General features: G+C 39.3%; 1 protein-coding gene across 1 annotated transcript in view; it reads right to left on the bottom strand.

The window, feature by feature from the left end:
- The window catches only part of Phex (phosphate regulating endopeptidase X-linked), a 240,178-nt gene that overhangs the window by 164,870 nt on the left and 60,655 nt on the right, over nucleotides 1-14,653 (bottom strand). The window contains exon 9 of the mRNA XM_052170209.1: nucleotides 2,135-2,275. Within this exon, the coding sequence (XP_052026169.1) occupies nucleotides 2,135-2,275 (141 nt within the window). The remainder of the gene's footprint in view (nucleotides 1-2,134; nucleotides 2,276-14,653) is intronic.

Raw genomic sequence — 14,653 nt, 5'->3', positions numbered from 1 at the left:
CTGAGGACTGCAGTTCTACCAGGAAAAGTTTGGAATTGTGGGCAATCAAAGTTCTTGTTAGCAGACTAGCAGACCATGTCTCACCATGAGCAACCTGGGGAGCCCATTTACACAGTGCCATAGCAGAGGAAAATACAGATGTAAAGGCTTTTCCCATCTGTCCTGTTATGCCATTATAAGAAAACATTTACAAACAAGGAAGGGACTTCCAAAGCAGGATTTGAAAGTGCCAAGGTTTACTCTGGGGATGAAAGCAGAGAAAGAAATGCCATGTAAGTTTTCTCTGGAGGCTGGAGTGTGCCGGCAGACCATGAGGGAGAGAGACCCTGAAAAGAGTGGCCTGGGATACCCCAGGCACAATTTTAGAGCCAGGTTGTTGGAGTGGGGCAAAGGGGATTAAAGCTTAAATTCCTTTCTCCTTCCTTTCCTTTCTGGGAACATGACCCTTCTCAGAGGTAAGGGATGAAGTTATTTTTAAAACCTCCAGAGAGAGGGAGAGAGAGAGAAAGAGAGAGATCCTACAACCTTCTTTGGCAATTCAATATTATATTTAGCACTTCATGTTCAAGAAACATCCCCTTATACCTAACCTCAAATTTTCACACACTGCTTCTTACACCTCGCTCTCTCATTTTCTTCACAGTGAGGGTGGAAAGCAGCTGGGTACCATCTTTTATGTGATCCATAGGAGTTAAAAATACACACACACAGCAAAAATATCTACTTGTTTTGTATCTTAACTATTTAGTTTGACCTAAATATAAGTAATTGTTTCATGCATGTCTAGCCTTTATAAAATAACTTTGTATTTCAGTGACTGTAAAGGGTCAAAAGTTGCTCCCCCAAATAACTATATCACTCTCCAAGTATAATGGTCCACTATAAATTTCTGTATTCCCCAGTTTCCTCTAATAACTAAAGTGGATGTTAAATAAAATAAGAGCTTATATGGCTTGACATTCACTTGATTTAAATAGATAGAAAAATAAAATACTTTTTAAAGCTATAAAATCCTTAAGTTCTCTAAGCCATAGCAGAATTAGTCATCAGCCTTGGGAACGCAGATGAAAGCAACATCTGTCTGTGTAAGTTAGGAAACAACAAAGGTGGGTGAGAAACAAAGATTCAGGGGCTAGGTAACTGGGGGCGGGGAAGAAAATGAATTCAGGCATTTAAAGAGGATATCATTGGAGGAAATTAAAATGGGTCTAGCAGAATTAAGATAGAATCAAGATTAAATATCTAAGTAAAGTTAAATATGCAACTCTAACACCAAATTAAAAATGAAGCTGTATCATTCTCTCATGCCCCCCCTTCTCTCTGTAAATATATAAAATAAGAACATGGAGAAACCTTGAAAACCATAGTTACAGTGAAATAGATCAGACTGCATCCTTCCAGTCTAACTGAAATTGTGTACCCTTTGATGCACATCTTTCCCAGCCCTCCCTCTTCCAACTCCTAGTAACTATCTTCCTACTCTGTTTTTTTACATCAACTATTTCATATTCCACATATGTATGATATTAGGCAATGTTTATCATTCTGCATAAAATAATCATAGTCAATGATAATTGTGGGTTTCAATTTTGATAAAATAGACCTTTGATGTTCTCAACACAAGTGATATGTTGCTGGAATGATGCTCATTATCTGACTGAATTTTTCTAGATTGCATTTGTAGATCAAAATATCACCCTAAACCCCACAAATACACATAATTATCACAAGTGTTTGCCAGTGAAAAGATAAAGAAATTAAAATAATTTTGAACTACTTTGAAAGGGATATATCATTAAGAAACATCAAAACGATAATTTCAGTTAAAAGCACTGAAAAAATAGAAATATGCTGTTAAGGAGGGATATTTGAACAATACTGGATGGCCCAAAGTATCACTCTAAATATTATTATACAGACCCTATGTAGATCTTGGAGTGCTGCTTTTATGGAAAATAGGTATTCCTGAGTAAAATGAACTAATGTGAATAAGTTTAAAGTAGAATTTAAGTTGCAAGCTCCCTACATCCCATCAATAAAGATTTTTTTTTTTTACTGGAGTAGTTAACATTAGAACTACCCCCAGCATGTAAAGTTGGCCACCGATGAAACATTTCAATATTAGGCAACTTACCCTTGAAAACTCTAGCCATCTATATTGAAAGCGCCTGCTGAGGTTTGGAATTCTGGAATAAACCATTCTCCACACTAAATAGTTGGCAATGGTTCTGTTAAAAAATGAACATTTATTATATTTTAGGTCATACCTGATTACCTGAAAAACATTTGTAAAACTGTTGTCAAGGCTAATAAAAGGTCAATGAACACCAGCAAAATCAGCCTGAAGGTTCCGGCCCCTTCCCTGAGCCTATGTCTGGAAAAGGAAATACCTTCAAATAAGTGATGACTTTTTCCAATTTATGTTTATTATTGGCCTTCAGAAACCAAAACCAAAATATTCATTAATACCAATGATCTAAATTTTTACTTTGTTTCTATAACCTCTAAGTATGTGAGCACAAGAAAGTCACCTAAGTCTTCTTGATTATCTTTCCTTGAAGAACAATGAGGCTATTCCTTACTTCACAAGGTGATTGTGAGGTTAAAATAACAAAATAATTAACAGAGTGAACTCCTAACTCTCTGTTGACCTCTATGCATATGAAGACTCTCACACGGTTCTGTAATGCTTAAGACACATATTTTCAAAACTCTGTTCTATTTTAAGTGTTGCCTTTTTTTCTATAAGTAAAAGAATCCCTGACCTCAGAAAGATGTATGGTCTGAGTTCATTTCTAACTCATGCATGATGATGGATTTTTAATGACTCATCCCTCTTAGCTGTGCCATTACCATGGTGATTAATGAGACACATTCCTAAGATGGCTCCTGGGTCATGCAGAAAGATGAGTAGAAGTGTGACATGGTGATACTACCAAACCTACCAAGAAAAATTCACATGCTCACTTGCATGATTTTCTGCAACTGTAGATATTTTCCAATGAGAAAATTCCTTTGTGCATATGTATAATTATAAAGATGTTTGTTTTAATTTATATAGACATTCAGATTAGCATATCAGGACCATTTTTGAGACAGATTTTTAGTATGTAGCCCAGGCTGACCTTGAGCTCATGATCCTTATGCCTCTATCTCATAAGTGTTCTGGGATTATAAGCATGTGCTTGGTGATTTGTATATTTTTGTTTTCTATGCATAAGTGTTTTGTGTTCATGTGTGTAAGTATACCATATACGTGCAGTGTCTGCAGAACCCAGGAGAGGGTTATGATCCCCTGGAACTGAAGACTAACTGATGATTGTTGAGTCACCATGTAGGTGCTAATAACAGAACCCAGGTCCTGTGCAAGAACAGCAAGTGCTCTTAACCACTGAGTTATCTCTCTGGCCCTGCAAAGAACTAATTTTAATAAATATAGATATTACCAGGACAGAGAAAACGGAGGGGGAAAGACAGGAGAATGGATGAAGAGAAGAGGACGTATGGGACATATGGGGAGGGGACTGGGCAAGGGGAAGGCTTTGAGAATGTAAACAAAGAATATAGAAAATAAATTTAAAAAATTAAAAAAATAAATATAGATATACAAATTTTTTAAAAATAAACTGTTTAGTGTCATAAATTAATTTTTAAGCATCATGACATTTATACTTTAAGTCATATTAGCCACATAAATTATGTTAATAAAACTAGGTGTGTAAATATGCGTTTCATATAGTTTTCTTGAATATTTCAGAAAGTTTTGGGATACCCTTGTCAGATATGGTTCAGTCACCACTACTTTTAACTTCTGGCTAACTAAGATGGCATACTAGTACAGACAAAGTGACACTTTTACCATTTCGTTATTATTAATTTGTGTTTACATTACTAATATTTTAATTCCTGGTTCTGTAAAGGAAAGATTAGGAGGAAAATAGAGGAGGTGGAGGAAGAGAATATGAAGAGAGATGACTGGAATAGGTGGGCATTTAAGAGAAATGTTGAAACCTAGTGCAAAGGAAACTTCTGTAACCTATGAGGGTGATCCTAGCAATGGTCTCTGAGCAATAGAGGATATGGAGCCTGAACAGGCCATCTTTTGTAACTGAGCTAGGGTCTGGGACACCAACCCAGCCACAAAACCTTCAACCTATCTACCCACAACTTCTCCTGCCTGCAAGATCAATGGTAGCTCAAAGCTAGTGGGTGTGACCAACTAATGACTGGTCTACCTTGAGGCCCAAGCCACAAGAGGGAGCATATGCCCAACACTGGCTGGATGGCCAGAAACCAGAAGCTGGATGGCTTAGAGACCTAGAGTAAAACCAAACACAACTGACTAAAATTGTAAAAGGTTAAAGAAACGATTCTTAATGATATTCTGCTATACTCATACTGTCAGCCCAACTGACAGCAGAGATGCTTCCTCCAGCAGTTGGTAGAAACAAATGCAGAGACCCCGCAGCCAAACATTAGGCAGAGCTCGCAGAACCCAGCAAAAGCAGGGAGGGGAAGATAGTAGAAACCAGAGGTTCAAGGACACGAGAGCACAACCCACAGAATCAACTAGGCAGAGCACATCGGGACTCAACAGAGACCGAAGCAGCAATCCAAAGCCTTCAAAGACCTGTGCAAGGCTCTCTGCATGCATGCTTTGGTTGCATAGCTTGGGGTTTATGTTAGATTCTTAACAGTGGGAGAAGGGGATGTCTTAAGCTCTTTTGCCTGCTCATGGGACCCTTTTCCTCCTACTAGGTTGCCTCATCCAACCTTGATATAAGGGTTTATACCAAAAATGGGCCTGTGGTCATCAATATTACTATATTCATTAATCCTAATTTTTTATTTATAAAATGAAAATATGGACAATGTAAAATTTTTATATATTGAACCTAAAAAAGCCTGCTAGGGTAAGGTAAGCACAGGGCTCCTCAGAATCCATCATCCTTAAATCAACCTTAAATCTTACTCTTAGCCATGTTCTGTTTTGGTCACTAAAAGAAGCACATCATTTTAGGCCTTTCCTTTTTGCCTATATATCCCTGTTCCTCAATAAGCCAAGAAATTCTCAAGAAATTGGGTCAGCAAATTCAGCATCCTTTCATGCTTAAAGTCTTGGAAAGAGCAGGAATTCAAGGCCCATACTAAACATAGTAAAAGCAATATACAGCAATCTAGTAGCCAGCATCAAACTAAATGGAGAGAAACTTGAAGCAATCCCACTAAAATCAGGGACTAGACAGGGCTGCCCCCTTTCTCCTTATCTTTTCAATATTGTACTTGAGGTACTAGCTCGGACAATTAGACAACATAAGTAGGTCAAAGGGATACAAATTGGAAAGGAAGAAGTCAAACTATCATTATTTGCAGATAATATGATAGTCTACCTAAGTGACGCAAAAACCTCCACCAGAGAACTCCTACAGCTGATAAACAACTTCAGCAAAATGGCGAGTTATAAAATCAACTCAAGCAAATCAGTAGCCTTTAAAGATAATCAGGCTGAGAAAGAAATTAGGGAACTGACACCCTTCACAATAGCCACAAACAGTATAAAGTACCTTGGGGTGATTCTTACCAAACATGTGAAAGAACTTCAAAGAACTTCTGTGTGACAAGAACTTCAAGACTCTGAAGAAGGAAATGGAAGAAGACCTCAAAAAATGGAAAAACCTCCCATGCTCATGTATTGGCAGGATTAATATAGTTAAAATGGCCATTTTGCCAAAAAGCAATATACAGATTCAATGCAATACCCATCAAAATCCCAACTCAATTCTTCATGAGTTAGAAAGAACAACTCTCAAATTCATCTGGAATAACAAAAAACCCAGGACAGCTAAAACTATTCTCAACAACAAAAGAAATTCTGGGGGAATCAGTATCCCTTGACCTCAAGCAATACTACAGAGCAATAGTGTTAAAAACTGCATGGTATTGGTACAGTGACAGGCAGGTGGATCAATGGAACAGGATTGAAGATCCAGAAATGAACCCACACACCTATGGTCACTTGATCCTCGACAAAGGGGCTGAAAACATCCAATGGAAAAAAGATAGCCTTTTCAACAAATGGTGCTGGTTCAACTGGAGGTCAGCATGCAGAAGAATGCGAATTGATCCATCCTTGTCTCCTTGTACTAAACTCAACTCCAAATGGATCAAGGACCTCCACATAAAGCCAGACACTCTGAAGCTAATAGAAATGAAACTGGGGAAGACCCTTGAGGACATCAGTACAGGGGGAAAGTTCCTGAACACATCACCAATAGCGTATGCTCTAAGATCAAGAATTGACAAATGGGACCTCATAAAATTACAAAGTTTCTGTAAAGCAAAGGACACCATCAAAAGGTCAAATCGGCAACCAACAAATTGGGAAAAGATCTTCACCAACCCTACATCAGATAGAGGGCTAATATCCAATATATACAAAGAACTCAAGAAGTTAGACCCCAGAAAACCAAATAACCCTCCATGTGGTTATACCACATGGCTGAATAGTACTCCATTGTGTATATATACCACATTTTTTGCATCTATTCTTCTGTTCTTTCCAGCTTCTGGCTATTATAAATAGGGCTGCAATGAACATAGTGGAGCATATATCCTTATTACATGCTGGGGAATCTTCTGGGTATATGCCGAGGAGTGGTATATAACCCACCAAATAACCCACCATGTGGTTGCTGGGAATTGAACTCAGGACCTCTGGAAGAGCTGTCTACCTCTGAGCCACCTCCCCAGCCCCTAATTTTTCTTAATTAAACAGACCCACTCTGTACTGTGTAAGAAACCCTAGCCTCATTGACTCGACACATTCTGAGCACCCAGGTCCGTACCAATAGTTCTAGATGTTACAGAGATGGAAAAGTGAGAAAAATATTGACTCTAGGATACTGTCATGGTTTGAATATGCTTGGCCTGGGGAGTGGCACTATTTGGAGGTGTGGCCTTGTTGGAGTAGTTATGTCACTGAAGGCATGCATTTAAGATCCTTGTCCTATCTGCCATGAAGTCAGTATTCTGCTAGCAGCCTTCATGTCAGCTCCTCCTGCACCATATCTGCCTAGGATACTGCCATGTTCCCACTTTGATGATAATGGACTGAACCTCTGAACCTGTAAGCCAGCCCCAATTAAATGTTGTCCTTATTAGAGATTCCTTGGTCTTGGTATCTGTTCACAGCAGTAAAACTCTAACTAAGACAGATACTAAAGCTTTTAGCTGAATACATAGATAACTGAAGCTTAGAATCACTTATTGAACTCTTGATCAACTTGTTGTGATCCAAACAAGTAAACTCATCTGGAGAGTTTTGATAAGTACAGATGCTTAGGCCACAACAGGCCAATTAAATCACCAGCTCTAGAGTAAGGCCTAACACTAATATTGTTTTTAAGTCCCGCCTACACCAAGTCCTATGAATAACTAAAAGAACCACTGTAATAGGCCATGGAGACTATCCTAGATCCAAGTAAATCTAAGGCCTATGTGCTTTTCCATGCACCACACAGTGATATATGAAAGCTACCAATTCAGCTGGGTAGTGGTGGTGCATGCCTTTAATCCCAGCACTTGGGAGGCAGAGGTAGGCAGATTTCTGAGTTCAAGGCCAGCCTGGTCTACAGAGTGAGTTCCAGGACAGCCAGGGCTACACAGAGAAACCCTGTCTCGGAAAAAACAAACAAACAAAAAAAAACAACAATAAAAAACAAAGAAAAAGAAAGAAACAAAGAAAGAAAGAAAGAAACAAAGAAAGAAAGAAACAAAGAAAGAAACAAAGAAACAAAGAAAGAAAGAAAGAAACAAAGAAACAAAGAAAGAAACAAAGAAACAAAGAAACAAAGAAAGCTACCAATTCAAGGACAATTTCCTGACCAGTCACAGAAACCTGAAACCATTGTCCAAAAGTGTTTTTGCAGAAATCTATGGGGATCAAAAGATGAACAATGAAGTTTTTCTGGACAAGACATTACTAAAACTGTAACATTATAAGACCTCTGAGTGCTAGAAGATGAGATGCTGGCCGGGAAGCTCACCCAACAAGACAAAACAGCATTGATGAGTTGTTCCAGTGTGGAGTGGAAACTTCTCAGTTCTTTGGAAAGTTAGTTATGTCAAATGATGTTTTGCTCGACCTCACAGGTGAAAGGATGTCTTGCTAAAGCAAACACAAAAAAGACTGCCTTCCTGAAGTAGACACAGGTTAAAGGATGTTTGGATACACCAGATATGTGAAAAAACTCTTTGTTAGCGTTCTGTCTAAGCTCCACCCCACAGTTACCTGGCAACAGCCAGATAGGTCTGGCCCACTATAAAAGGGGCTGATAGTCCCCTCTTCTCTCTCCTGCCTATTATCCACTTGTTCTCTTGTTCTCTCTTGCTTTCTTAGGCTCTTCCCTTCTCCCCTGTTCTGCCTCCCTCCATGTGGTCATGGCTGGCCTCTACTTCTCTACTCTCTTTGATAAGAGTACAAACATGACCCCACAGACAGTGGGAGACAAGCACTGAGCCTTGGTTTGGTTTGCTCCACCTTGCTACTCTTTGCTAAAGACAGGCATATATCGATTTGCCTTACATAGCTCAATTGTGATAAAGCCACCATTGAGAAACTTGCCCTAGAACTATTCCTGAGGTTCCTGTGGCAGTTGCCAATTCCATAGCCTTTCCTCAAGCTTGTTGACAAGCCTGGCTGTTTCTTCAGGACTGAACTACAGCTGCCTGGTGTCTTCTTGCTGAAAGGACTGAACTGCAGCTGCTGTTTTGTGCCTGGTGTCGGCCTACCTAGAAGACTGGTCTACAGCTGCTGAATTGTATTAGATGTTTACTATGGGACTGAACTGCTGCCAAAGAAAATGGAGCTCGCCCCCAAAGAACTATTGTTGAACAGGTCCACTTCCCCCATAGCCTAATAACCCTTCTCTTTCACTACCTCTGCTGGGTGGTGGGCTAGAGGAAAGATTGAACCCTTATTAGAAGTAGGTAGCAAAAAATTTATGCTTACACCAATGTGTTCTAAAACTGCTGAGTTCAAAACACTCTGGAGTATAGCTTAGGAGTGATAATATCATGACAGGAACAGAGATGGCCATAATGACTGAATCACTACCACTTAATGATTATTCACATCAAAAACTAAACAAAACCAAAATCAGACTCAGCAACCATCAACGAAAATAGCCTGTAATATCCTTCTTTTGATCCAAAAAGAATTTCTAACAATACAATAATTTCCCTAAGTGAGAATAAATACAGGAAAGAAAAACATCCCAGCAAAGAGCCTACTACTAGGACAGCAATATGAAATTCTTCCCCAAAGTCTCTAACTCAGAAGATGTGCTATCTTAAGAAGGTTTTGCTATCCACTCACCCCCATGTTCTCAATTATGGGAAGCTTACATTTATATTATGTTTAAAAGATAAAATATCTTCTGTGATGGTTAGCTATTATTATCCCCATTTACATATGGTGAAAGCAAAGGTCAAAAGTCAAGAGACTTTCAAAGAGTGTTCAATCTTTCCATTTGAATTTGCTCTTGGTCTTCCTCCTCATACCAGAAAGGTTCTTTTCAAAGATTCTTAAAAGCCAACTAGGTCTTCTGAAATCCTTTAGGCTATCCAGACAAATGCCTGAGACAGTAATTCTCAGAGTAGTCCAAGAACTACCAACAAGTTACACATCACTAGAAAACCATGATCACTCCCCTAGAGCCTTGTTTGAAGGCAAAACACAAAATTGGTGTCATTATAAAAAAAAAATCTCAGAGAACTTTCTGTTTTCCTCTTCTTTTTTCTTTTTTTCTGTTCTTTTCTTCCATCTCTCTGTCTCTCTGTTTTTCTTGGTTTCTCTCTCACACAGACACACACACACACACACACACAAACTTACATACACATACTTACACACATACTCCTCTCATTCATAGTTTCTTGCTCCTCAGATCAAATTATTTAATTTGGAGCAATTCTGGAGCACCCTCAAATCAGAATCAACAGCAATGACACATCAGACAAAAGAAGAAGTCTACAATGCGCTTTGCCTTGGGACATGCTGGTAATAGTTGCCACCTGCCTTCCAAGAAAATTATTTGCATCATTTGTTATTTTGATGGCTTATAGAATTCCTAGCACAGTTGATTTTAAGATGGGGGTACATAATCTGAACAAGGAATTAGAAGAGTTATAAGTAACTTGAAAGATGCAGTCCCTCCCTCCCTACTCACTTTTCCACTTGTACCATCACCTTTTTATCGTATGACAACCCATATGCAATAGAGGGATAATATCAAAAATAGAAGTCAAGATAGACTCCAAAAAACCAAATAACCTAATTTAAAAATGGGTTACAGAGCTAAACAGAGAATTCTCAACAGAGGAATCATGAATGGCCTAGAAGCACCTAAAAATGTATTCACCATCCTTAGTCAACAAGGAAATGCAAATCAAAATGACCCTGAGATTCCACCTTACATCTCTATCAGAATGGCTAAGATCAAATTCTCAGGTGACAACACATGCTGGTGAGGATGTGGAGAAAGAAGAACACTCCTCCATTGTTGATAAGATTGCAAGTTGGTATAACCACTCTAGAAATCAGTCTGGTGGTTCCTCAGAAAATTGGAAATAGTACTACCTGAAGACCCAGATATACCACTCCTGGGCATATAACCAAAGGACATGTGCTCCTCTATGTTCATAGCATCCTTATTTGTAACAGCCAGAAGCTGGAAACAACTCAGATGTCCCTCCACTGAAGAATGGATACAGAAAATGTAGTCCATTTACTCAATTAAAAATAAGTACAGCATGAATTTTGCAGGCAAGTGGATAGAACGAGAAAATATCCTGAGTGAGGTAATTCAGACCCAAAAGGACATGCATGCATGGTATGTACTCACTAGTAAGTGGATATTAGATGAAATGTACAGAATACCCATGATACAACCCACAGACCATAAGTAGTTTCACAAGAAAGAGGGCCCAAGTGAAGATGCTTCAGTCCCACTTAGAAAGGAAAAATAATCACGAGGTAGAGGGATGTAGGGATGGGGTGGGAGAGGGAGGAGAATGGGGGTGCAGAATAAGGGATGGGAGAAGAGAGCAGAGAAGCCCACAGGGTCAGGAGAATGAATGGAAATATACAGCTGCAGCAGGTAGGGGCAGGGTGAGCCTCTAGGAAGTCCCAGAGACCTGGGATGTTAGAGGCTCCCAAAACTCAATGTGGATGACCTTAGCCGAAATGGCCAAGAGTGGGGATATGGAACATATGGTACATAGACAGGGCTCCCAATAGAAGGATGGAGGCACGAACTACCTTCAAATTTTTTGACCCATAATTGCTCCTGTCTGGAAGAAATTCTAGGACAAAAAATATAGCAGAGATTGAAGAAAGGCCATCCAATGATCTGCCCAACATGAAATTCATTCCATGGGTAGGCACCAAACCCTGATGCTATTACTGATGCTGTGTGGTGTTTGCAGACAGGAGCCTAGCATGGCTGTCCTCTGAGAGGCTCTAGCAGCATCTGACTGAGATAGATGGAAATATAGCCAACCATTTGGACTGAGGCCAGGGAACCCCTGTGGAGTAGGTGGGGAGAGCACCCTCCCAGACACAAAGAGGGGGAGGAGATGAAGAACTATTGGAGGGGGACCAGGAAGTGGCAACATTTATAATGTAAATAAGTAAAACAATTATAAATAAATAAATAAATAAATAAATAAATAAATAAATAAATAAATAAATAAATAAAGTATGTCTGGAGAAAGTCTCACTCCTCCTCCAGATATACAGATAGACTTCACTTTTCAGGCTCTCCTACTGTTACGTATGTCACAAGACTAAGTCACATCTTATAGAATGTAGATAGAATTGACTTACCCCACTTGAAGACATTTCCACAAACACTAGCCTTCACCTATTCTCTTTATTCAGCCACTAGCTGAGTGGAGAGAGTACCACAATCCTAGAGAAAGATCAAGCTATAAAATAGAAGGATCCTACCATATTTACAGGAACAGTGGGCAATGAGAGTTAAGAGGCATCTTTTACAGCATCTGGCACATACAGTAACTGTGGGGCCCCAAGAAGTCATTTTCTCAATTAGATTTTCAGAATTACAAAAGTAATAACCACATATGATCAGCAGAGAATGTAGTTCAGTGTTACAGTTTCTTTGTTTTTTCTCATCACCATGCAAGGACCTAGGAAACAAAGTTATGATAAAATGTGAAATGGAGGGAAAGATAGCAAGGAAAGAGGTAAAGATAAAATGGGGACAGGTGAGAAAGAAAGAAGACAGACACAATGTTTTAAAGACTGATAAGCAATGTAAAATATTTCTGTGGCATACAAAGTACTGTCAATATTTTCTAGATACATATGGTATTAAAATCTCCTAAGTGGGTAGAGCTCCATACCCAGGTGATGCAGGGAAATAGCTAGCCTCCCAGGAGTGTGGACAGGCCTAAGAGCACAGGTAGGACCACCCCTGCTGCTCAGAGAACAGGCCCAGAACCCTCAGGTGGGAGCCTTCCTATTGTCTGAGGCTAGAGACCATCCTCTGTCACAGGGCTCCATTTCCAGGTGGCACAGGGAGATAGCTATCCTCCCAGGAATGTGGACAGGCCTGAGAACAGAGGTAGGACCACCCCTACAGCTCAGAGAAACCCGCCCCAAACCCTGAGGACACAAGAACCCAAAGGGCAGCCTGGGACAGGAGTTTTCCCATTTCTATCTGCTCCCAGAGTAGATCATGGGCTACATAGCTACATATACAAATACAGCCACAAGAGAGCAGGTCTCCAAAAATAAAAAAAAAAAATCTAAAAAATTTTAAAAAGTAAAAAAAAAAGAGAGAAAGCAGGTCTCCTAGGAATGCCTACACAACTGCATGCACAGGTAAGACCACTAATTTTCTTCACATTCCTGGTACAAAAGGAATATTCCCAGGAGCATCAGGACATAGGAACTAAGGATCAGCAGGGGACAGGATCCTTCTGCTTTCTGTCTGTACACCTGAGCTGACCCTGTACTACAGCTCTCCATACCTAAATTCCTCCCACAAGGAACTGCTCTCCAAGGAGTACTGATACACAGGCTTGCAGGACAGGTAAGCCACAGACAGAGACAGCAAGACGAGCTAACACCAGAAATAACCAGATGGTAAAAGGCAAACACAAGAACATAACCAACAGAAACCAAGGTGACACGGCATCATCCGAAACCAGTTCTCCCACATTAGTTAGTCCAGATTACCCCAATACACAGGAAAAGCAAGATTTGGATTTAAAATCACATCTCATGATGCTGATAGAGGACTTCAAGAAGGACATGAATAACTCCCTTAAAGAAATACAGGAGAACATGGGTAAACAGGTAGAAGCCCTTAAAGGGGAAAAACAAAAATCCCTTTAAAAATTTACAAGAAAACACACACACACACACACACACACACACACACATACACACACACACATACACACACACACACACACAAATAAAAACAAGTGTAGAAACTGAACAAAACCATCCAGGATCTTAAAATGGAAGTAGAAACAATAAAGAAATCACAAAGTGAGACATCTCTGGAGACAGAAATCCTTAGAAAGAATTCAGGAGTCATAGATGCAAGCATCCACAACAGAATACAAGAGATGGGAGAAAGAACCTCAGGTGCTGAAGATTCCATAGAAAACATTGACTCAATAGTCAAAGAAAATTCAAAATGCATAAAGCTGGTAACCCAAAACAACCAGGAAATCCAGGACACAATGAGAAGACCAAACCTGAGGATTATAGGAATAGAAGAGAGTGAAGATTTCCAACTTAAAGAGCCAGTAAACATCTTCAACAAAATTAGAGAAACAGAAAGTCCTCCTAGCACATAATAATCAAAACACCAAATGCACTAAACAAAGAAAGAATATTAAAAGCACTAACAGAAAAAGGTCATGTAACTTATAAAGGCAGACCTACCAGAATTAAACCAGTCTTCTCACCAGAGACGATAAAAGCTAGAAGATCCTGGGAAGATTTCATATACACCCTAAGAGAACACAAATGCCAGCCCAGACTACTATACCCAGCAAAACTCAATTACCGTAGATGGAGAAACCAAGATATTCCATGATAAAACCTAATTTACATAATATCTCTCCACAAATCCAGCCCTACAAAGGTAATAGATGGAAAACGCCAACACAAAGAGGGAAACTACACCCTAGAAAAAGCAAGAAAGTAATCTTCTTTCAACAAACCCAAAAGAAGATAACCACACAAACATAAAAATGACATCAAAAATAACAGGAAGCAATAATCACTATTCCTTAATATCTCTTAATATCAATTGGACTCAATTCCCCAATAAAAAGACATAGACTAACTGACTGGACACGTATATAGGACCCAGCATTTCGCTGCACACAGGAGACACACCTCAGTGTCAAAGACAAAAACTACCTCAGAGAAAAAGGCTGGAAAACAATTGTACAAGCAAATGCTAACAGGAAAGAAGTTATATCAAATAAAATAGTCTTTCAACCAAAAGTCATCAAAAAAGAAAAGGAGGGAACACCTTCATAGTCAAAGGAAAAATCAACCAAGAAGAACTTTCAATTCAGAACAGCAATGCTCCAAATGCAAGGG

This window comes from Apodemus sylvaticus, chromosome X (assembly GCF_947179515.1).
Source record: "Apodemus sylvaticus chromosome X, mApoSyl1.1, whole genome shotgun sequence".
Taxonomy (NCBI): domain Eukaryota; kingdom Metazoa; phylum Chordata; class Mammalia; order Rodentia; family Muridae; genus Apodemus; species Apodemus sylvaticus.
This window is presented reverse-complemented; position numbering and strand designations above follow the sequence as displayed.